Raw genomic sequence first — 26,239 nt, 5'->3', positions numbered from 1 at the left:
CTGTCATTGTAAATTTTGTAGTCACTGTAAATTTACTGCCATCTATCGACACACGACTAAAACTTAAAATGAAAACGTATAAAGTTATCAAAAAATGTATATAAATGGATAAATGATTTTATTATTTTTATATCATTTTGATCCATGTTCATTCACTGATATCTATGTGTTAAAATTGTTAAATATGAAACGGTGTCGTCACGCCATCTAGCCGAGGATAGGCTAAAGGTGTGTGCGGCATCTATTCAAGAATGACTTTTACTTGAATTCCGAGGCACGTTTTTTTCCTTAGACTTTATTCGTCTTATACGAAGTTACATATGTCTTTGGTGAGGTGAAGCCTCCTCCGTCGATTTCCACTTGTCTATGTCCTTTGCTATTAGGATCCATTTTAGTCCAGCAGTTTTTTAAATGTCTTCGTCCCATCCTGTTTGGTTGCCACTACGATGCTTGCCTAAAGGACCACACCATTTTGTTACCTCTGATGTTCTCTCATATCTTGGTATATATCTCTCAACATAATTATCTCCATATCCAACATCCAAAGTAGACGTAAATCTTCTTACCTTATATTTACAATGAACTCGGCTTTCGTATTCGGTAGCAGAGGAACGGGTAGATCCAGGCAGCCTCCATCGCCTGTAGCCAGAAATAATAAATTTAAAAAGTCGAATTAAATAAATGACTCTTTGTATGACTGTCACTCTTCAGAGCCAAGGTCCCATGAGCTGGACTCCCACCGGGCATCCGCGACTGCTACTACTAATAATTTTATCAGAGGGCCGAGACAAAATGACAATCGTACATCGACAAACGCCAAACGAAAGGAAAAAAACCGGCCAAGTGCGAGTCAGACTCGCGCACGAAGGGTTCCGTACCATTACGCAAAAACGGCATAAAAATCATGTTTGTTGTATCCTGGGAGCCCCACTTAAATATTTATTTTATTCTGTTTTTAGTATTTGTTTTCATAGCGGCAACAGAAATACATCTTCTATGAAAATTTACTATCACGGTTTATGAGATACAGCCTGGTGACAGACAGACAGCGGAGTCTTAGTAATAGGGTCCCGATTTTACCCTTTGGGTACGGAACCCTAAAATATATCGTGATGACCACAGAACACCGCCTCTAGAAACCTAATATTGGCCATTTTGTTCCCGACGCAAATCACCAAACTGTGAGGTGCGGGAGGGGTGCTCACGGCGTTGCGATTGGTCGTTTTAAACATGGCGCGCTGACACGTGTAAATGTAGGGATGGGACATGTTCATTACAGGTAGTGGGTACTGCTACCAGTGACATCGAAATTTATTGTGGTAAAATTGTTACCAATTTAGTATACTTAGAGTAAACTTACTTAATAATTATACTTATTGATTAATTTAATATTTCATTAAGTAATTTAACAATGTACCTGAAATTTTTACTTAACATATTAGGGCATTTCTGTTTAAAGTACCCAGAACTTGAATTTTAAAGTTTAGAATGTTTATATTATTTCCACTCAGAATCGCAATCTCTTTCGATACGAGAAAAAAGTGTCGCCAAAATCTCATACAATTATTTTCTTTTGTCCGTTTTATTAAGGTCATAGAAGGTTGTATTGAAAACATATTCAAATGGACCAATAACATATGCCTATTACAAATCAACTCCGAGTTCTCTCGCACTTCTTTGAAGTTCATCATCAGGTCCATCTCGTGACATGAGACCTAACTGCTCACCTAGAGGATTCTAAAAAACCCATACAACATATGTCTATCACAAACCAACACCGAGTTCCCTCGCACTTCTTTGAAGTTCATCATCAGGTCCATCTCGTGACATGATACCTAACTGCTTACCTAGAGGATTCTAAAAAACCCATACAACATATGTCTATCACAAACCAACACCGAGTTCCCTCGCACTTCTTTAGAGTTCATCATCAGGTCCATCTCGTGACATGAGACCTAACTGCTCACCTAGAGGATTCTAAAAAACCCATACAACATATGTCTATCACAAACCAACACCGAGTTCCCTCGCACTTCTTTGAAGTTCATCATCAGGTCCATCTCGTGACATGAGACCTAACTGCTCACCTAGAGGATTCTAAAAAACCCATACAACATATGTCTATCACAAACCAACACCGAGTTCCCTCGCACTTCTTTGAAGTTCATCATCAGGTCCATCTCGTGACATGAGACCTAACTGCTTACCTAGAGGATTCTAAAAAACCCATACAACATATGTCTATCACAAACCAACACCGAGTTCCCTCGCACTTCTTTGGAGTTCATCATCAGGTCCATCTCGTGACATGAGACCTAACTGCTCACCTAGAGGATTCTAAATAACCCATACAACATATGTCTATCACAAACCAACACCGAGTTCCCTCGCACTTCTTTGAAGTTCATCATCAGGTCCATCTCGTGACATGAGACCTAACTGCTCACCTAGAGGATTCTAAATAACCCATACAACATATGTCTATCACAAACCAACACCGAGTTCCCTCGCACTTCTTTGAAGTTCATCATCAGGTCCATCTCGTGACATGCGGCCTAACTGCTCCGCTAGCCTAGAGGATTCTAAAAAAACTTACACAACATGTTACCTATATATTATGTCTAAAATGGTACAATACGGTATGACGAAGCACGAAGTTTCCGCAACTGAAAAACCATCGTCGTCACATCACTAGTCGAAAGGGAAAGGGATAGCGCATTGCATTTTCAAGTTGACGAAAAGAGACGGACATACTTCGCCTCTGCTTACTGACCAGTATAAAATGAACCCCGCGGACAAGAAACATTATTCAATGAAATAATGAATTTCGCTTTCCTGTGGGATGTTATTCCATCTGTTTTGTAAGTAGAAGTCTTAGATGACTTGCCACACCATTTTACGCTGCAATATCCCATGATTTCCCAATGAATTCAATAGTTTACGATTTATTTTCTTAGACTCGTGCACACTGCTAACAGGTCGTAACCTTGGGCGCAACTGATCGGAGCGGCGCGCGAACAATCTTATATTTGACCTATACACCATACGGGCGGTGACCGCGAGTCGTCCTATAAGCTCGGTCTATAGGGGTTGGTCTGTGCGTGATGACAGATACTACGAGAAGTCACGTGACTGTCTGATCCATAAATTGTTTAAGTTTCTATTGGCGTTCTCAATCAAAATTCTGATCTTAGCGAGTCTTCCTTGGAGTGCTAAGGCGTATGTAAGTATTGTAACCGTAGTCGATACGCAAGCGTGCCTTCTGCCGCAAGCTTAAGTACTGACTCTACTGGCTTTGACTTAATCTACTGAGATTTGGTCTCCTGACCCTTGAGGCGGCCTTCAAGGTCAAGGTCACATGAGCTGGGTCATCAAGGTGGAACTGTGATACGTAGGCTCCGCTCCAGCTGCCGGCACCGGCAGTGAGGGCGCCTGGCACGAGGACCCAGGTAGGTCCAGGTCTGTGTAAAGTTAGCCAGAAACTGCAACTTTAATGTTTCAAGGTCAAGGAGTTGGACCTTCAAGATACTTTTTGGTTCTTACCAGGAGGCAAATCCCTTGTAGCTTAGGTCTCTTGACACTCAGCCTTAAAAGTCTAGGCTACATGAGTTGTACCCTCATGGTGAAATCACGATACGTAGGCTGCTGCTTTAAGCAAATTTACTGGCTGTGGTAATCTTACCAGGGGGCAGATCTCTGGTCGCCTTTGTTTCCTGACCCTCAGCGTTCAAAGTCAAGGTCACATGAGCTGGGCCGTCATAGTGGAACCGTGATACACAGGCTCGGCGGCTGTCGTAAGCAAACTTACTGGCTGTGGCAATCTTACCAGGGGGCAGATCTCTGGTCGCCTTAGTCTCCTGGCCCTCAGCCTTCAAAGTCAAGGTCACATGAGCTGGGCCCTCAGAGTGGAACCGTGATACGCAGGCTCGGTTGCTGCTGCCGGCGGTGAGGGCGCCCGGTACGAGGACCAGGTGGTTCTGGTCTGTGCACGGGTAGCTGGAAGGAAGGAGAAAGTTTATTCAAGCGATTTTAAGAAGGATATTTAAGAGAATTATCTACTTCGGAGGTTAGGAGGAGAAGGAGGGAGGAGGAGGTTCTCAATTTGAGGAGATCTTTATTCTTCGAGTCTTTCCGTGACCACAGCTGGTGCAACTCAGCTGAAACGTCGGAATTAAAGGTAAAAACAATGAAATTATATCGCGGTAGACCCGTTTGTGTAATTAAATATGTGTACAAAACGCGAGAGTTTAAAGTGTTATATTGAGATCTTTATTGTTAGGCTTTTATTTATGACTAGCCTTCTCCCGCGACTTCCTCCACGTAGATGTTAAACCCACAGCCCCCCTCCCCCCCTATGGTCTGCGTTTTTGCGTAAAGAAACAGTAAAAAAACTTTGACATTTATAATGTTCGACTTTAATTTTAAAGGGCTTTCTATACAATTACATCAAAATAAATGAAAGCAGCCACCACCTACCACTGACTCAAAATAACATACATGCTCCACAAATTTAACTATGCCAGTAGTTAATTACTAAACTGAACATATTTCATACTAAATTGAATTGTTTTGTTAAACAGTGGCGCCGCCGTTGGCCGCATGTGTATGTTTGGAATGAAGATTCTCAGGAGTCGCGTTTTGCTATTGTATGGAATGGAACAATTATGTTTGGGTTACAGTCCGTTGAGTACATTACACAGAAGTAAGGCAGTAATGTACCTAGTAGGTAATTTTAGGTAGATAGGTGGAAGATATAGTAAGAAAATTAATAAATAATTATTTGGGGACAATCTTACACCTAGCTAGATCGACCTAGTCCCAAACTAAGCAAAGCTTGTACTATGGGTACTAGGCGACGATATACATACGTATATGTATAGATAAATAGATACTTATATACATGGAATGACTCAGGAACAAATATCTGTGTTCATCACTCAAATAAATGCCCTTACCCGGATACGAACCCACTAGGCCAGACCGGCCGTCTTATAGGTAAGTTACTTATAGCAGGCGTGGCTCACTCCGCGATTTCGTCGCTTTGCTACAGGTAGCTAAAAGTACATCCGTTCCGCCCCAATTTTGGGGAAAGCCATAAGCCGCGCGTGGCGCTGTCGCCACCTAGCGGCCATATCTGTGCTGATCGTAACAGACGCGTTTTGTTAGAGAGTGAGTCTTCTGTACCTAGTACTGTTATTTATTCTGTGCTTATAGGTAATTTTTAGGGTTCGACGCACTTGGACACCCTCAACACTTGAGGGGTTGAGGTTGTAAGTGCGTTGCCGGCCTTTGAACAGATTTCGCTCTTTTCTTGAAGGTTAATTTAATGCTTTTTTGTAAACTGTACCTACACGCCTACATGCAAGAGGGGCTTAACGTAAGTTTTTTTACCTTTATGTATGTGACGTCCAGGCTCCGTTGTGTACTGGGTGATCAAATGAAACAACTGTTATTGCTCGTGCACTCCGCCAGCCACCCGCCTGCCATGACACTTCTCCACGGAGTGAAGCTAGCGGGTAGTTGCGTCGTACTGTTTATTGTGTAATCGTCACATCTCTCCCTTTTTATAACGATTTATTTATTTTACTTTATATATTTATCATGCAACAATAGTTCAGTTTATCGTATTATCTTATACTCGCTAGGTCAATTTATTTTTCCAATCTAGGTATACTACCACCGGTTCGGAAAGGTTAACCTCAGACCCGAGAAGAACCGGCGTAAGAAACTCGGCGAGGTGTGGATGTATTCATTTTACAACAGTTAAATAATAAATATTTTCCAACACTAGCAAGCCTTTAAATCTGTAAAACCATTATTTTACTTTTACAATTTCTTTTTAGGTGTCAGTCCCTCTCCTTCTCCTATTTGCAGTTTTGAGTTTTTTATTCAATTGCTTATAACTCAAAGATTTACTTTTAACGCCTTATTTACCACATTTTCCTTTTGATGCTTACACATTTCCAGGTATTTCCATTAGCATACAATATAATATTTTACTAATTAATACCTATTTCATGATTTAGGTACAATAACATTGTAAGCTTGCCAAGTGTCTTGGACATTAGTTACTTATTGGCAATAACTGATTGACTCAGTTTTGCTTGTCTTGTATGATGTTAATATATATATAATGCAATTTAAAATACTTGTAGATAATCCAAGGTCAAATAAAGTAGGAATGTTACATTCGTTGTGGAGGTACCACGTCAAGTATGATTAGTTTTACTTGTGAATAGGTTAAGCAAACAATAATCTATATAAATAGATATATATATTATTAATTTGTTAGGTACCTACTAAGATTTACCTGCCTATTTGACCATTATTATTATTAATTGCATTGCATACATATTATCAATACAATTATCGTTCTTTAATTATAATACTTGAATAATATAATCTTGACATCAATTAATCCAAATATTTATTTTATTCATTTTATTGCTCAAAAAGTAACACAGCAAATATAATATCGAATGTAATATTATTCTAGCAACTTACTTATGCGAAGAATCATAATTACAATTTATGTTATGAAAATAACGTAACACTTTACTAATTGAAAGCTGATTTTTCAATTGAATTGTGACCAGTAAGTATTGTATTATTATTTCCACAATAATTACTGTCAGACTGTCACATAAATATTATTATTTGTACTTATACACTTTTTCTTCGGTTTATTTCAATTACTTGCAACATATTTTATAAACCTGAAACATAGGTATACACCTTGTATGTCTGCTTCCTATATCCTGCCATTGGTAAGTATGTCATTTAACTTCAATAAACATCTTCCAACGAACCAATGGAATTCCATTATTCTAACCATGATCCCATGAAATACTGAGTACACCAGAGTACAGTTCGAATGTTCAGGTACTTTACCATTTTATCGTTACGTTTAACGTTTCTAAATGATAAGACCTAGGTTTTTGGTCTTTTGAGTCTTAGTGCTCAATTAGTACAATAAATGTGTACTCTTGGGTAGATCAATGAAGTGGTTCAAGCTACAACTTTAATCTACTAGTTTTACTTAATTAGTTAGCCTCAACAAATTAAACATCAGGCAAACTGTCATTGAGAGCGATCAAAATCACGGTTAATTCGAATACTTATTGTTTTTATTTTATAATGTGTAGGTACCTACACACAGTATTTAGTTATTTGTTTCTGTTTTGATTTAATGTATCGGTTCTGAGACTATGTACCTATAATTTCTAATGTATGTATTGTCTCAACCGCATACCTAAGAGTTTTGGCATCCTTAATTATTGTAAGTTTATGCATGTGACTGAAATAAGGAAATATATTTTCCGGTAAAGTGCCTTTTTAATTACACTTAATTATAATTAGTCATCACATCACACACATCACTCATCTTCATCTGAGTAGGTGTACCTACTACCTAGGTAGTTAAAAAGGGACTTCGTCATCTACACTGTTAACCGACAAAAGCCGTATGTCTATTTACAAAACATTAGGTTGACTGCTGGTCACTAGGGTTTTTGCTGTTAGTACCTAAGTCATGCTTGCCTTGGGTATAGTTTCGTAGTTTAGTTAAGTAAGCAGTGCTTCCTCACCGTGTAAGGCTCCCCGCATCGCCACTTCAGTTTTTACAGCATTGACTTTAGGTACTACATGACATGATGTATTATGACAGGCCCAGCGTCTATTTACGTACCTGTTGTACTTGGGTTTGTAATTGAGCTTTGCCCTGATTATTATTCTATAGAATCATGTATTCCGGCTCTAAAATAGATTGGAATTGGGATTTATTATATGAAATCTGGGTCATATACGATTTTGAAGAATTGTATATCCTCATATAGGTTTTATTTGGGCAGTTTAGGCATGCCTCTGTGTTCCACAATTTCCACGGCTACTTACGCAGAATGCATTATTACTCTTATCTTGGTCACCTGCTTGTTTCTCTTAAACTATAATTTAACCTGTCTTCTAACTGTTCCAACAGGATTGCTACAACAATCTTTAACCGGAATACCGTCTAAGTCGTCGTATAATATATTTTTATATATACTTTGTTCGTTTTTTATTTAGGCTGTTCTTACCCATACGAACATCTGCAAAATGCAGTAAATTTATGATACGGGTATAGGTTAGAAGAAGGTTAAATTGTAATACTTTACAGGAAATGTTTTCCAACTGGCGTAATTTTTTTTTTTTTTTGTATACTTAATTGAAATCTACCCTGAATCTACATTAGTAGATATGCCTATTCCCGAGGCCATCCATCTATACCTACGCCTTAAGTTAAATGGAACAGTAGGCAGAGGCACTAAACTGCTTATTATATAATTTCGAATTCAATAAATACATTACATAATAGGAGGTCACTCTATACTAACATAATGTCAGTTTATGACTATTTTGCCTCCCTATTAAGTTTTGGTGGGCTAAAGAATCCGTCTAATGGTGGTATATAGGACATTTTGGATGACCTAAAACAAGATACTATCGTTAGTACCAACCAACACTATATCGCGTCAGTTTACTTTTAAGTACTATGTTGTACTAATTTGGACGACCTATAACAAAAGGTCCCATCGTTAGTACCAACCACCACTATCGCGTCTACTAGACTAGTTACTAGGTACATTTGACTCTTTTGGTTTGTTAGTACCAATTGAACATTCAATTTACTAATCATTCTCTGTTTGTATCGTAGGTAAGTGTTATGATTTCGCTTATCATTTCTTTTGTTTTGCTAGTGGTAGAAGAGCCGGCCGCAAAATTTCTAACCGACTTGATACCACGATGAAATGCACAATGGTTTCCCAGAAAAGTTATGCTAAGTCCGAATTCGATAGTCTGCCACGGCGGAACTTGCCGAAAGTACGAAAAAGAAGGCCACTTCCGGTGCGAAAAAAGGGGCTGATTTAACCCATCTGATACCGAGATAGTAGTTATGGCAGCAGTTAGAAATTTACATGTAGACACAGAAAAGCGAAGTCTGCCACTATTTTTTTTGCCGGAAGTGCTTGGCAGACGCTCTCAAAGGTGACCATCGGGACCCCTAAATTAACCCATCTGATACCACCATGAAACCAATGCCAGTCGGTAGGTATGAACTCTCATGTCAGGAATATATAAGTCTGCCAAGGCTTTTCCTGCCGAAACACCATGGCAGACGAGATTATGTAAGCAAGGTCGCCATCGGTTACCCTACACTAACCCATCTGATACCACCATGAAACCAATTCCATTCGGTAGGTATGAACCCCCATTTTAGGAATATATAAGTCTGCCAAGGTTTTTCCTGCCGAAACACCTTGGCAGACGAGATTATAAGCAAGATGGCCATCGGTTACCGTACACTAACCCATCTGATACCGCCATGAAACCAATTCCAGTCGGTAGGTATGAACCCTCATTTCATGAATATATAAGTCTGCCAAGGCTTTTCCTGCCGAAACACCTTGGCAGACGAGATTATGTTAGCAAGGTGTACATCAGTTACCCTACATTAACCCATCTGATACCTCCATGAAACCAATTCCAGTCGGTAGTTATGAACCCTCATTTCGGAAATTTTTAAGTCTGCCAAGGCCTTTCCTGCGGAAACTCCTTGACAGACGAGATTATGTAAGCAACATCCGCATCCGTGGGACCGGTATACGTGATTACTGTAGGCTTATTTATTACTTTATGCTTTTACATATTTGTATATTATTATGTTATTAATGAAATATATTTATAATTTATTAAACCTATACCTAATACATTGGGAATTCATTACCTGCTTACGGCAGTAGTAGGGAGTAGTGGGTGAGTTCTGGCTCACTTAGCCAGGCCAACAGTCCCTCCCCCTTTTTTTCCCTTGTTGAGGCCCTGCAACCTTACCTTGAACCCAACCTAATGTCATTGTAGCTCGAATCTAACCTAATATATTTTTATTGCTTTTAGAAAATATTCTAATAACAATTATCTACTTTTGCAAAGTTAAATGTTGAATTCTTTATTTCGCAAAATGGAATTTTAATGTGACTATAATGTATGTGCAATCTACTTAGAAACTGGGTTTAGAAATATAAAAACACACATTTTATATAGGATAATAAGTTTATTCAAGTAATATTCTGAACATATGAGATATAGTAACATCATTACTTATTCTGTGTACAGTGGAGAAAACATGCAAGTTGACATTTTTCGTTTTAAAATAAAGATAAACTAAACAGTATTTGCCACAAACCGATGTAAAAAAAACTTTGCAGTTGTTGATTACAATACCATATCTTAAGGCCCCAGTACACAATGGGCCATCGCCGGCCATTCCAAGGGACGCATTTATGCGTTAGAGGGAGCAAATCATATTGCTATCTCATTCTACCGCATGGCTGCGTCCCTTGGAGTGGCCGGCAATGGCCCATTGTGTACTGGGGCCTTTACAATTTCTCTCCATGAACATTTTATGATACCCAACCAACCTTCCGGTTTTCGCCCGAATGAATTAAAATATTCACCAACACCATTGACATCAATATAAATGGCTATCCGATGTCAGCCAGGTGTAAAATCCGGATCTAAATTGATAATAAGCAATTTAAACAGGTGAACAGGTAGCTGAACAAACATTGGCATTTTGTTGGCTGCAAATACATTCGATTCCACGCCTATATTCATTTTACTCATATAGTGTTACACAGAACTCATTTGCTGTCAAGAATTACCGACAATTGTCGTGTTTCTTGTGACAATTGTCATTAGCTTCGCAAAATAAGTACTTAGTATTTGGCGATATAATGGAGTTTAGTGAGTAGCCTATGGAGGCCTGTAACGTCAGTACCAACTGTGATGTCGACAAGTGTCGCACCTGCCACCGTAGTGAAATAGAGGCCAGGCCCCAATTTTACATCGGTGACAGGTGCGACGAATTGTAAAATCACTATCGCTGACGTCACAGGCATCCATGGGCTACGATTACCACTTACCATCGGGCGGGCCGTATTCCTGTTTGCCACCATCATTGTATTATTTAAAAAAAACTTTATTATATCGGAAAAAACAGATATTTCTCCTGTGAAGTTTCTGACAATTGTCAAAGATCTAGAAGAATTGTAGGTAATTCTTGACAGGTAATGAGTTATATGTCGGAATTTCGTGACAATTGCAGTGTTTCTGTGACAATTGTCATAAACTTAGCAAGAGAAATATCTGTTTTTTTCCGATATCATAAAGTTTTTTTTTAATAATACAATGATGGTGGCAAACAGGAATACGGCCCGCCCGATGGTAAGCGGTAACCGTAGTTCATGGATGCCTGTGACGTCAGCAACAGTGATTTTACAATTCGTCGCACCTGTCACGTTGGTGAAACAGGGGCCAGGAGTTAAGTCAAAAGCTAGTAAACAGTAATCTCCTCCATAGTCCTCTCTAACTTTCAGGCAGTTTTATTAACTTCTTATGGTATCAATGTGGAGTATAAATAGTCTACTATACATATATCCCAAAAACTTTAACGTTTACGTTTTTAAATACATGGTGACCTTAGCCATTGGACAAACCCTGAAATCCCACATAGGGTTACTTCTCAGAAATGCTCTAACGGTAATTTCTTTTTAATTAGAACAAAAGATAAAACATTAAATTATCAAACAAAAGTTAATTCCAATAATCGACAACAAAAAGAAACATACTGTATTAATCATTGGCAGTGCTTTTGACAATTTGTTTGAAAATGTGCGGCAATGATGACATTTGTCAAAAGTCAGAATCTTATTAATGTCATAAATAAAAAAGATAATCAAAACGGTCGCAGAAAGTTTTAATTAATTTAATTTAATTTAATAATTTAATTTATCAGCATTGCGATACAGCGAGGAAATGCCGCCAGCATCCTTGGTACAATGCCTCAAGGGCCTATTTTAGATTTAAGCTAGTTATTAATTTCGTTTAGTAGTACCACTGTATATATATTGTATTTAATAATTTAATAATTAATAATTAATCTTATTTAAAGCTGCAACACGACTGATTAATTGACATGATTGTTCTCCCAGAAGGAGGTTCGTGGGGTGTTAGACTTTGGTACGGTCGTATAGAGGGCGGTCTCGTGACTTCAGAAAATTCAGACTTTTGGCCTACCGCTTCCGGTCAGAAAAATGTTCGACGGCCCGGCCAAACGGTGGGAGGTAGGTGGGGGGTGCTCGACCAAATGTCATAGAGGGACCCTGGCAGTTTTTGACGCCGCCATTTTTTTTCAAAATGGCTGACTTTTTTTTTTAATTTTTTCAAGTTTGTCCTAGCGCGCTGAAATTTTGGTCACGGAATCTCGGGGTCCTCTAGATTCGTATGGGAAAAAAAATTCCGAAAAATTCCAAGATGGCGGAAAAAATGGCTCCTTTTATTTTGTATGGCAACTTTTAAACGGTGCGAGATAGGTGGGGGGTGCTCGACCAAATGTCATAGAGGGCCCCAAGACAAAATAAACTGCATTTAAAAATTTTCAAACGGGCCGACTTTTTTTTTTTTTTTCAAGTTGGTCCGAGCGCGCTGAGATTTGGCATGGCGAGAGATAGAAGCCTCTAGATTCCTATGAAAAAAAAATTTTTTGGAAAAAATCCAAGATGGCGGAAATAATGGTCATTTTAATTTTGTATGGCAACTTTTAAACGGTGCGAGGTAGGTGGGGGGTGCTCGACCAAATGTCATAGAGGGCCCCGAAACAAAGCAAACTGCATTTAAAAAATTTCAAAATGGCCGACTTTTTTTTTTAATTTTTCAAGTTGGTCCGCGTGCGCTGAGATTTGGCATGCGGCGAGCTAGGGGACCCAGCATTACCATGTAAAAAAATTTTTTTAAAAATCCAAAATGGCGGGCGACAAGGGCAAAATTCAAATTTCCAAGTAGGTTAAGCGAGCCCGAAGGGCGAGCTTCAGGCCGGGAGGCCGAAGGCCGACCCCGCGTAGGGCCGTCAGGCCCGGAGCTTCACCCCGAATATCCAAGCGTGCCCCGCCCCCAGTAATTTTGGGCGAGGCCGAAGGCCGAGCTGCGGGAATGACGAACAAAGCAAAATCCTATACAAAAAGTGTGTTAAGCGAGCCCGAAGGGCGAGCTTCAGGCCGGGAGGCCGAAGGCCGACCCCGGCGGAGGGCCGAAGGCCCGGAGCCTCCACCCCGACTCCCAAAACGCGAGGCCGAAGGCCGAGCTGCGTGAATGCAGTTCCCCCAAGCGTTCTACAAAGTCAACTGTCTTGATAAGCGAAGCCGGCGGGCCGAAGGCCCGACGGCGAAGCGTCGAGGCTCGCGAAGACCGAAGGCCGAGCTCCGCGTAGGGCCGAAGGCCCGAAGCGTCACACGAGAGGGGGAAGTTGGCCTACGGCCTTCGGCCTTCGGCCCGCCGTTTCGCTTGTCTAAGACACTTTTCCTATTGGGTCGTGTTTAAGCTCCAACTTTCCGCTTAAGCCCCGAAGCAAAACAAACCCTCCCAACTGTTTTAATAAGCGAAGCGGCGGGCCGAAGGCCCGACGCTGAGCTTCGAAACCCAGCGAAGGACGAAGGCCGAGCTCCGCGTAGGGCCGAAGGCCCGGAGCGTCCCTTACGAGTTCCCAAGCACGCGAGGCCAGGCCGAGCTGCGGGAATGTAGTGCTTTCACGCGGATCTTTTCGTACTAGCAAAAGTACAACTTTATTTCTTTTTCCCTTTGGAAAACAAACTACTACTACTACTACTACAACAAAAACAACAGCACCAACAACAAACTACAAGAAGACCGCGGGGCCCTCGGGCCCCGCGCACAGGGCAAAATCTAGTCATACTATTTATTACCTCAGGAGCTACTAACACATACAGGTTGCTCCAAAGTAAAAAAATCGTAATTTGTTATGATACTTTGTATACTGGTTCTAAATACCATTGACGTGTAAAATTGTATTGATTTTATGAATAAATTATTGAATATTGAATATGAATACCCTAATGCATGGACACCCTGTATATCAACTTGAAAGAAAATGTTCAATATTTCTTTATAGTGCGACTCCTTAGCTCGATTTAGTATGGAGGTAGAGTCTGGCTAATAAAAGATGAACCTGCAAAAATGCGGTCCTGGTCTGACCCATCCTAAATCCTGTCCCATCCGGCAGAAAGCACGAAACTTGGCATGCAAACTTCAAACTTCAACATTTATTCAGCAAATAGGCCGCTAGGGCACTATTACACGCCGCTAAAGAAATTTTCACTTCAAAAAGTTTTGAGATGTAATGTGAAACCAAGTCGGTTATTTTAATCAGTGCCAGGGGGTGTTAAAACAGTATCAATAAGATATCTTTAATTTGTAATTTTTAGCGAGTTTTAGCGGTGGGCAAAGTAATCCGGTGATTTGGCATCCATACCAACATTGCCCACCACCAAAAACGGATTAGGGTTGTCACTTTCATCTAATTTACCCAACTTCGCATGTAAAATAAGGTTATGTTTGTACACTAAAGTAAGTTTATAAATATATACTGTATTTAATTTGTCTTATTATCCTTTACTTAGATGTTTTATCCCGTTAACTAATGAAAAACACAGCAAAAATCATATTTTTGGCCATTAAACTATTGTAACAGATTTTCTCAAAAGTGACAACCCTAGCCTTTGTAAAATGCTTAGGCGAGCCTTATATGGAAATGAGCAAAAACGGGTAGGCAACATTGCCCAGCAAATTTATTTAAAAGTTTTTACACTTATCGCTAAGTTATTAACAGGGAACGGTAGGATTGCCCAAAACCAGTGATCTTTAGACATCATCATCATACGAGCTGTATTTGAATACCAAATTGACGAGGGCAATGTTGGCGAAAACTCCGGATATCTTTGCCCACCCTCTAAAACGCAAAAAAATGGGTAAAAACACGATAAAATATTTTTTCTTCAAATAAACTGATGCGTTTGATCACAATGGACGTGCTGAGCAAAAAAAGTAATTACGATTTGTTTTTTTTTTGAGAAATTCGTGTTTTTTTTTAAATGCGGGCAAAGTTGGTGATAATGACCGGTACCTACTCTTCGAAGGCCGCAAAAATATATGACATGCTCTTATGGTTCTACAAATAAGATCGTGTCAGATATTTTTGCGGCCTTCGTTGTGTGTTGTGTAACATAAATTGCAGGTGACTGTATATTAGGAATAATTATTTTATTTAGTTTCAACGAAAGTTTCAAGTTTAGTACGAAAATACTTCAGATATACAATATGCACAAAATGTAGACCTAATCGAAATAAAACATTGCTTTTTATAGTAATTTTTTTTTAAAACATTCGATACATAGGTATACATAACAATAACCAGGCCACAGCGGTATTGGCCTGTAAGCTTTATCTCGGTCTCCAAAGCCGCAAAAACTCGCTAGTACTTCGTGCTGGTCTAGCCGTTATTTTTTCTTGAAGATTTTCAGAGAACAGCACGTACACGCATTATACATATAGACGGAACGAACGGCATAATCATAATCATTTATTCGTCGCAATCCATGGTATTACAGATCTAGGTACAAGACTTTCAGGTATTACTTATACGAATTACATAACGCTTCCTGTTAATAGGCAATATTTTAAGATAAAAGTTCTATAATATATTACAAGATTACAATTGTCATCAAAATTAATTGACGTACAGAAGTCAAATACGTTTTTAAAATGACGCAAAATGAAAATTAATCCCAATCAGTAAAGGATGAGTCTTTAAACTTTTTTCATTTTAAGCGAGTTTTGATTTGAAGGAACATAATACTTAAATTCGACTGTAATCGTATTGTTTTAAGATAGTTTACTGAGGTTTTCAACCATTATGACCCGTAAATAACAGCAAATCAAATTTAAAGGAGACGTGAGCTGATATTTATGTACCCTATTTTTTGAAATACAATTTATCTACTGGTATACTTTCTCGTGTGCGTATATGATTTAATGTCAAATCAAGCTGTCATTTTTATTTGAAGAATTATACGTGTGCTCCGGTGCAGCCCCAGCGGACATCTGACTTGAAGAAGAATTTTGAGTGATGTCGTCAATGTATGGAAATTGTTCGAAGGTTTACATTTGAGATTGAATTTCTGTGTTGTCTTTGTGAGTAAAAATATAAATCTTGAATTGTCTAGCTTTCAAAATCACACAATAATTCAATTACTGTCAAAGACAAAATTGTTTTGCTTCTTTCTCAAACGGAACTCCATATTTTGATATTTTGATACTTTTAGTGTCGATTTGTAGAGCATAACAGCAAATTAAAAATATAATGGCATAAAGAGTCGGTACACGGTTTCTTCGTGAACAAATTTACGTGTAATAATAATAATTATAATATAATATATATTATAGTGGTTTTCCGGGTCAAGGTCCGGGTCCGAGTCCGGGTCCGAGTCTGAGTCCGAGTCCGGGTCCGAATCCGTGTCCGAGTCCGTGTCCGGGTCCGAGTCCGAGTCCGGTTCCGAGTCCGGTTCCGAGTCCGGTTCCGAGTCCGGGTCCGAGTCCGAGTCCGGGTCCTAGTCCGAGTCCGTGTCCGAGTCCGAGTCCGGGTCCGAGTTCGATTCCAAGTCCGGGTCCGAGTCCGGGTCCGAACCGGATCCGGGTATGAGTCCGGTTCTGGGTCCGAGTCCGGGTCGCAGTCCAAGTCAAAATCGAAATAAGAAATCACCAAACGTGTACTATGCGTCGTTGAAGAGTTTTGTTCTGGTCATCATCAGCAGTTCCACTTCATCAAATGCGACAGTTTTTAATGTAAATGCTTGATTTTATGATGAAAATACAAAAAAAATCTATACTTATGCCTTTAATATTTGAGGAGTTCCCTCGATTCCTTATGGATCCCATCATTAGAACTCGAGCTTGACAAAAATGTGGCTTTAAAACTTGACTTGCTTAACAAACATAACGAAGAGGAAAAATCGCCAAACGTGAACTATGCGTGGTTGAAGAGTTCTGTTCTGGTCATCATCAGCAGTTCCACTTCATCAAATGCGCCAGTTTTTAATGAAAATCCTTGATTTTCTGATGAAAATACAAAAATTTCTATACGCATGCCTTTAAGATTTGAGGAGTTCCCTCGATTCCTCATGGATCCCATCATCAGAACTCGAGCTTGACAAAAATGTGGCTTAAAAACTTGACTTGCTTAACAAACATAACGAAGACGACAAATCGCCAAACGTGAACTATGCGTCGTTGAAGAGTTCCGTTCTGATCATCATCAGCAGTTGCACTTCATCAAATGTCACTTTTTTGAATGTGTATGCTTAATTTGATGATAAAAACCCAAAAATCACTATATGTATGCGTTTAAAATTTGAGGAGTTCCCTCGATTCCTCATGGATCTCATCATCAGAACTGGGTTTTGACAAAAACGGAACCAATCTGTATGCATATACATACAATCAAAAAACTAATTTTCAAAATCGGTCCAGGAATAACGGAGATATAGAGTAACAAACATAAAAAAAAAATAAAAAATAAAAAAAACATACAACCGAATTGATAACCTCCTTCTTTGAGATTTGGAAGTCGGTTAACAAACTAATATTAGCCCAAAATCTAAAATAAATGAAGTACCGATCACATAAAAAGTAAAAAATTAAATTAAGTAAATAAAAACAGGAAGGTATCATAAAATGTTAATGAAGAGAAATTGTAAGAGATGGTATTATGCCAACCAACAACTGCAAAGTTTTTTAACATCGGTTTGTGGCAAATACTGTTTAGTTTATCTTTATTTTAAAACGAAAAATGTCAACTTGCATGTTTTCTCCACTGTACACAGAATAAGTAATGATGTTACTATATCTCATATGTTCAGAATATTACTTGAATAAACTTATTATCCTATATAAAATGTGTGTTTTTATATTTCTAAACCCAGTTTCTAAGTAGATTGCACATACATAGTCACATTAAAATTCCATTTTGCGAAATAAAGAATTCAACATTTAACTTTGCAAAAGTAGATAATTGTTATTAGAATATTTTCTAAAAGCAATAAAAATAGATTAGGTTAGATTCGAGCTACAATGACATTAGGTTGGGTTCAAGGTAAGGTTGCAGGGCCTCAACAAGGGAAAAAAAGGGGTAGGGACTGTTGGCCTGGCTAAGTGAGCCAGAACTCACCCACTACTCCCTACTACTGCCGTAAGCAGGTAATGAATTCCCAATGTATTAGGTATAGGTTTAATAAATTATAAATATATTTCATTAATAACATAATAATATACAAATATGTAAAAGCATAAAGTAATAAATAAGCCTACAGTAATCACGTATACCGGTCCCACGGATGCGGGTGTTGCTTACATAATCTCGTCTGTCAAGGAGTTTCGGCAGGAAAGGCCTTGGCAGACTTATATATTCATGAAATGAGGGCTCATACCTACCGATTGGAATTGGTTTCATGGCGGTATCAGATGGGTTAGTGTACGGTAACCGATGGTCATCTTGCTTATAATCTCGTCTGCCAAGGTGTTTCGGCAGGAAAAACCTTGGCAGACTTATATATTCCTAAAATGGGGGTTCATACCTACCGAATGGAATTGGTTTCATGGTGGTATCAGATGGGTTAGTGTAGGGTAACCGATGGCGACCTTGCTTACATAATCTCGTCTGCCATGGTGTTTCGGCAGGAAAAGCCTTGGCAGACTTATATATTCCTGACATGAGAGTTCATACCTACCGACTGGCATTGGTTTCATGGTGGTATCAGATGGGTTAATTTAGGGGTCCCGATGGTCACCTTTGAGAGCGTCTGCCAAGCACTTCCGGCAAAAAAAATAGTGGCAGACTTCGCTTTTCTGTGTCTACATGTAAATTTCTAACTGCTGCCATAACTACTATCTCGGTATCAGATGGGTTAAATCAGCCCCTTTTTTCGCACCGGAAGTGGCCTTCTTTTTCGTACTTTCGGCAAGTTCCGCCGTGGCAGACTATCGAATTCGGACTTAGCATAACTTTTCTGGGAAACCATTGTGCATTTCATCGTGGTATCAAGTCGGTTAAAAATTTTGCGGCCGGCTCTTCTACTATAGTACTAGTTGAACATTCAACCCACTACTTATTTATTTTGCTAGTACCAGTTGAATGTTCCAACCTACTAATTATTTGTTTTGCTAGTACCAGTTGAAAGTTCCAACCTACTAATTATTTGTTTTGCCAGTACCAGTTGAAAGTTCCAACCTACTAATTATTTGTTTTGCTAGCAACAGTTGAATAATCAACCTACTAATTATTTGTTTTGCTAGGTACCAGTTGAACAATCAACCTACTAATTATTTGTTTTGCTAGTACCAGTTGAACATTTCAACCTACTAATTATTTGTTTTGCTAGTACCGGTTGAAAGTTTCAACCTACTAATTATTTGTTTTGCTAGTACCGGTTGAAAGTTTCAACCCACCAACTATTTGTTTTGCTAGTACCAGTTGAACATTTCAACCTACTAATTATTTGTTTTGCTAGTACCGGTTGAAAGTTTCAACCTACTAATTATTTGTTTTGCTAGTACCGGTTGAAAGTTTCAACCTACTAATTATTTGTTTTGCTAGTACCAGTTGAACGTTTCAACCTACTAATTATTTGTTTTACTAGTACCAGTTGAACGTTTCAACCTACTAATTATTTGTTTTGCTAGTACCCGTTGAAAGTTTCAACCTACTAATTATTTGTTTTGCTAGTACCGGTTGAAAGTTTCAACCTACTAATTATTTGTTTTGCTGGTACCAGTTGAACATTTCAACCTACTAATTATTTGTTTTGCTAGTACCGGTTGAAAGTTTCAACCTACTAATTATTTGTTTTGCTAGTACCGGTTGAAAGTTTCAACCTACTAATTATTTGTTTTGCTAGTACCGGTTGAAAGTTTCAACCTACTAATTATTTGTTTTGCTAGTACCAGTTGAAAGTTTCAACCTACTAATTATTTGTTTTGCTAGTACCAGTTGAACGTTTCAACCTACTAATTATTTGTTTTGCTAGTACCAGTTGAACGTTTCAACCTACTAATTATTTGTTTTGCTAGTACCAGTTGAACGTTTCAACCTACTAATTATTTGTTATGCTAGTACCGGTTCAAAGTTTCAACCTACTAATTATTTGTTTTGCTAGTACCGGTTGAAAGTTTCAACCTACTAATTATTTGTTTTGCTAGTACCAGTTGAACATCTCAACCTACTAATTATTTGTTTTGCTAGTACCGGTTGAAAGTTTCAACCTACTAATTATTTGTTTTGCTAGTACCAGTTGAACGTTTCAACCTACTAATTATTACTTATACCAACTGCAGCATAGATGTGATGTACAGTTTACTTCTTGCAATTTATTTTTCTAGTTAGTCCGACTCCGACTTACTACTCAATTCATTTGATGCTGAGTTTACGTGTCTACTCCTACAGTAAAACAATAACAAAGCCCTCGGCATTCATCAGTCTAAGTACGCTATCTATAGTTCTTGACTCACTTGACATCGTAACGGTCCTTGATAATTTAACTGGTCCGTTACCTGCTAGCATTGTTTATTATCATAAACAGCACATACCTATGTATATATAAATACATGTTAAGTCGACACCAAGTTAACATCGATTCATACCCATATCGTGCTATAAATAGCATTTCAATTGATTATAACTGGTTATTTTAACCGAACAATATTTCTTTTAGGACATAAGGTCCATAAAATGTATACAACTATACCGACTTAATATGCAGGTTTCTCTATACGTTCCCTCATGTAAATAGTACATTGTGTATTAAGGGCGGGAAATAAGAAATTACGAACGAGTGTCAATTTTAAGCCCGACGCGAAGCGAGGGCTTAAAATGTTCACGAGTTCGGAATTTCTTTACCGCCCGTGGCACACACAATGTTTTTCATCACACTTGTAAGGAAAAAAAGGAGAATTAATAAAAACAAACTTCTGTATAAAACACTTTTCCGCCCTAGGGCGGAAAAAATCTTTTCCGCCCGCAAGCCCTACGTGTAAATAAGTGTTTTTCATCACACTTGCTCGGAAAAGATTTTTTCCGCCCTAGGGCGAAAATTTCAATTTCCCGCCCGCAAGCCCTACGTGTAAATACATCTTTTCCGAGCAAGTGTGATGAAAAATATCTTAGTATTTAATTACACGACTAAGTAGGTCGGTATATTTTAAGTATGAACGGTAAATACACAACTCATAATAATCATGATTTCCGCGAAGGTAGTTTGATTATTTACCCTTTATATCACATGAATTCTAATATACGATTTTGAGTCAGAAAATAAACCATGTACCATCTGTATTTGTAACACGCAAACCATCAGCATATTCGTTTCTGTCATTTCATGGAAAAATTCATGCTAATACGTCGGTGCCACATCATAGGAATAATGTAACATGAGTACATTATATTTTGTAGTGACCCCAATTATTGATCTATCTTGCATTGATTACACTTTTGGATTTACAATTGGTAACCAGGCTCACGCACAGTAGCCATTGTCAAAGAGTTAGTGTAATAAGCACGCGTATATTTCTTCTTTGCTTAGTAAACATTCCTCCCGAGCTACGTACCATCAATTATTTACTCAATAATAGTTGTAAAGTTAACCACTGTTCTTATGTAAACAGTCGACAAAATCAACTGTGCATATACATAATTGTTTTTATTAACATTGATTGTATACAAAACGATAAAATTAGGTATAGTTACAAGATCTACGTTTTTACAGTAATATTTACATTCTGCATTAGTTCCTTTAACACTCCTCTTACGTGAGTTTGAAATTTCATAACCTACTTACGTAAGTACCGCCTAACAAAATCGTTGCAGTTTTAATATTTTCGTATTATGTACAACCGTACGTCACTCGTTACACCGAATATCACCTCGCACAAAATGTTGTATTACCTGAATACAATCGGCAGCTCAGGACGAAATGGACAAATACGGTAGCTATTAGGTTAGGATTTCCATACCTTAGGTTTTTTTTTTTTTTTTCCGCCACCGTTACCTTTCCTTTCCGTGATTTTTTTGTAATATTTTACCCTCGTCGCCATCTGTGACGTCCAGGCTCCGTTGTGTACTGGGTGATCAAATGAAACAACTGTTATTGCTCGTGCACTCCGCCAGCCACCCGCCTGCCATGACACTTCTCCACGGAGTGAAGCTAGCGGGTAGTTGCGTCGTACTGTTTATTGTGTAATCGTCACAATGTAGTAGTAGGTAGTAGTAAGGGTATAATTTTCCTATATTAGGTATTTAAATTTCAATTGGCATTTTCTATAGATGATTTTCACTTGTCTAAGCCATCTATTCATACCGTATTTTTACTGCGCTGAAACTGTGTATTATGCGAGCAGCAAAAACAGTTGCGTTGGCGCATAATCTCTAGTGATTGCTTCCTCGTATGAACCAACTTAAGCACTCAATCAGGCATTATTCAGGATCCTATAACTAAAGTGTCATTCTATGGAACTTACAAACCGCCATATTGAAATTGTCAAAGAATGATGAATTTACTAGTGACTTTTGTTTACATAGTTAGCAAGTTCCATAGAATGACACTTTATAATCCTAATATTATTATGTATGTACTTATTTAAGAAGCACACTTTGTGGTGAGACATGAGAATCTTCTTTATGGTGTTGTTGAATCGTAAAATTTGGGAGGGAAAGTCCTGAACAGATTCCCAGGATCCTTACTAAATTTCATAGATTTTAGGACAATAAAAAGATATGGTCTAAAAATAGATGATTCCCAAGTCCAGCCACAGTCATTCCACAGTGAAGCGCCTTGGTGTTCATTAGTTCGTTGGGTGGTGTTCGAGGAATGCCCTTTGAGGGCCTACCGCGAACCTAGTCTAAGCTAGCCTAGCCAATAATTTGCGCCCTAGCGAACGAAACGGTAATAACAGTTTTGAATGATTCGCGGTTAGTTTCACTAGACTTATATTGACGTGCACGAATGAGGGTAGACCGAGCGCGGTCTACACAACTTTGACACCCACCCGCTATCATCAGTTACCCGTGAACAAGATGCATGTAACTGCGTCGGAATATCGGGAGCTCGAAAACAATACAAAAAGTAAATCACGGTTCATATCCCGGTCGATATAAGTCTAGCGAAACGGTAATGTTTCTTTATCACTCATCCGTATTCGTGCGACAGAGAGACATTAGCGTTTCGTTCGCTACAGCGCAATCGATTAGCATCTTGGCTAGGCCCCCAGTTAGGTTACTGCTAAACGAAAACATAAAATCGGACGGAAATTCTTCGGAAGGACAGGTGACTATAATCTCAGGCTTTTTTCTATGACTTTAGGTTTCGTTTTAATATTTAAGTGGTAAATATCGGAAAGACATATAATTATATCGATTTGCATTTGGTTTCTATTCGTAGGTATATAATTTCCCAGTGAGTTACAGCATAACAGCACATTATGTGTATTTATTGATATACATATTTTTGTTGTATTTATTCACCTTTCAATTTGAGATGCTCATCGATAACACGTTTATCGTAATTCCATTTTGTCAAGCTCTCGTTTTTCCAGGAAAAAATCTAGGTCGAATTCAAATTATAGGTATCAAATGAATATTGGTACAATTTAAAAAATTGAGGTATCAGTAGATCTAATGTACAATAAATGATTGAATGGCATCAACATGTCATCCGGAAGTCACGACAAAGGCATGAGGAAATCAGTTTTAATGTAGGTCATCTCATCTATATGAATCATTACCATTTGCTGTTGTGTTTGTGTGTTTTAATATGTTTGACACGAAAAACATGATTATTATTTTGACTGTAGGTAGATATTTGGTTGTGCACGTGTACAGTCAGCCTCAATAGCTTGTACAGTCAGCACCCTCGAATCACTTTGCCAAAATAGAGATATATCTCGACAGTTCACGCTCAAAAGTGTCTGCAACAGTTTAATTTGTTCTCCATATTTTTTGTTAAGCTATTAGAGAATGAGATACTTTTGACGGATAGTCTGATACGCTATTTTTGATGGTGACAGTAGGTGTAGGTTGTATAGGTCAGCAGCAGAAGTTGCTAAGCGGGCGAGGTGTTCATAATTACCTTGACACGCTCTTATTCTCTTAACAATAAAGTTGCGTTAACATCATTTTGAACACCTCGCCCGTTTAGCAACTATTGCTGCTGACTTGACCTATCATATCACGAAAGCTGACGTAGGTATTTTATATGATAATTTGGTTTTAACAATTAAGTATAATCTAGTGCCAGGCCAGGTCAAAATGATCTTCGTAGTCTTTTTAGGGTTCCGTACCCAAAGGGTAAAACGGGACCCTATTACTAATTAGGGTTCCGTACCCAAAGGGTAAAACGGGACCCTATTACTAAGACTCCGCTGTCCATCCGTCCGTCCGTCCGTCCGTCCGTCCGTCCGTCCGTCTGTCACCAGGCTGTATCTCACGAACCGTGGTAGCTAGACAGTTGACATTTTCACAGATGATGTATTTCTGTTGCCGCTATAACAACAAATACTAAAAACAGAATAAAATAAAGATTTAAGTGGGGCTCCCATACAACAAACGTGATTTTTGACCGAAGTTAAGCAACGTCGGGCGGGGTCAGTACTTGTGGATGGGTGACCGTTTTATTTTGCCGTTTTTTGCATTATGGTACAGAACCCTTCGTGCGCGAGTCCGACTCGCACTTGCCCGGTTTTTAATGACTTTTTCTATTAGTGTAACGGAGTTTGTCTGTGTTTTATGTGACAAACTAGCGTTTATTTTTTCAATGCGACACGTCTCTATAATACTTGCTTATACCATAGTCTAGTTTTGGGTCTGGCAAATATAAAAAATCAATGAAAATAATCATGATTTTTAAATAAGGTTTACTCGGGTAATTCCGAATGTCGAAAACTGTCGGATAATTCCGAAAGAGACTTTTATTATGATGGAATTAAGGGTGATTTTCATCTGAATTTCGGAATTATCCGACATTCGGTAATACCCGAATACACCTTATTAAAAAGAACTGCGATTGTTTTAAAAACCCGTGGTTTCCGACCCCATCAGTTTATTTATTCAGCTGCAAAGTAAAAATGATAATTACATTAATGATTGTATTGTATCAGCCTCAAAAGAAAGATTGACTGTACTTAATTGTCAACAATAATATGGTTTTCATGTTCATAATCGCCATTTTATTGACATATTATTCATTTAATTGACTTCCTGTAGGTACCTGTACCTGTGTACAATTATTACCAAGAAAATCATTCATTCGTTAAGGCCAACGAACTTGAATGAATGGGATACAGTTTCCAGTTCATGAATGAGTTGGTTATCCTTGGTATAAAACATCTGGTCATGATTAAGTTATTAATTTCTTTGATTTCAACCGCATACAGTCTAATTTTTAGTAGGTAGGGCTCGCGGTAGCGTCCGGGTTTCGTGTACCCGTCTCCGGGGCCCCGTTCTCGTGTTACACGAAACCGGATTTGTGGCCCGTTCGGAACGGGTAATTAGGATCCGTGTAATTAAGATCCGTGTACCCGTGTTACCCGTGTGTCCGGATCCACGGATATCACAAGGGTCCGGCCCGTTCTAGACGTATAGTGACGATCGGACGCGTTCTTTATAAGAGCGAAGAATGAAAAGTTTATAACGAACAATAACACATTACCAATAATAAGCAATACGAAGAAAACAGAACAACAACAACTAGATCCGGAGCCGAACGCACTACACGGACACGGACTTTGACGGGTTCGTGTAGTTCGGACGGTGCTAAGCCGGGGACAAGAACACGGATGCACGGGTTGGCGTGTAGCACGGATATCGGGAGCCCTAATTTTTAGTGTACCGCACAAAACTTTGTTCGCGGTTGGGATCACTTCGGTCTTGCAAATCAGTTAAATTTGTTTTAGTAGGTAATAGTGGGGAACTTTGGACTCTTTTGGACTATAGTTGGGTGGTTTTACGGTGATGCTAATGCTTACTCAGACTAAAGACTTTTGAAATATATAACGAATGTCCTTTCCCTTGCATTGAGTAAAATATTCCGATCTGAAATCATTCTAATCATACCCAGTGGGGAGACACTCCTGACTTCGGGCAAACTCGGCTCCATTCGGCTCAGCATTGCTCCAAGCAATTATTAGGGTTCACACAACTTGACGTACCTTTGCGTGCACGACCACAGATAAGATAATTACTTGAATTTTGACAACCCTAAATAGTCTAAAGGGATAGTGCCATAAGTTAGGGATATCATGATTTGACCCTGAA

At 38.7% G+C, this 26,239-nt stretch overlaps 1 protein-coding gene and 1 long non-coding RNA gene across 2 annotated transcripts in view; both read right to left on the bottom strand.

Moving 5' to 3' along the window:
- LOC134798468 (uncharacterized) overlaps positions 1 to 26,239 on the bottom strand; it is a 350,482-nt gene that overhangs the window by 109,540 nt on the left and 214,703 nt on the right. The window lies entirely within an intron of this gene.
- LOC134798034 (pregnancy zone protein-like) overlaps positions 1 to 26,239 on the bottom strand; it is a 54,923-nt gene that overhangs the window by 24,817 nt on the left and 3,867 nt on the right. The window contains exons 2-3 of the mRNA XM_063770364.1: positions 3,827 to 3,996; positions 567 to 639 (exon numbers count right to left, since the gene is read on the bottom strand). Coding sequence (XP_063626434.1) covers positions 567 to 639; positions 3,827 to 3,996 — 243 coding nt within the window. The remainder of the gene's footprint in view (positions 1 to 566; positions 640 to 3,826; positions 3,997 to 26,239) is intronic.

This window comes from Cydia splendana, chromosome 16 (genome assembly GCF_910591565.1).
Source record: "Cydia splendana chromosome 16, ilCydSple1.2, whole genome shotgun sequence".
Taxonomy (NCBI): Eukaryota; Metazoa; Arthropoda; class Insecta; order Lepidoptera; family Tortricidae; genus Cydia; species Cydia splendana.
This window is presented reverse-complemented; position numbering and strand designations above follow the sequence as displayed.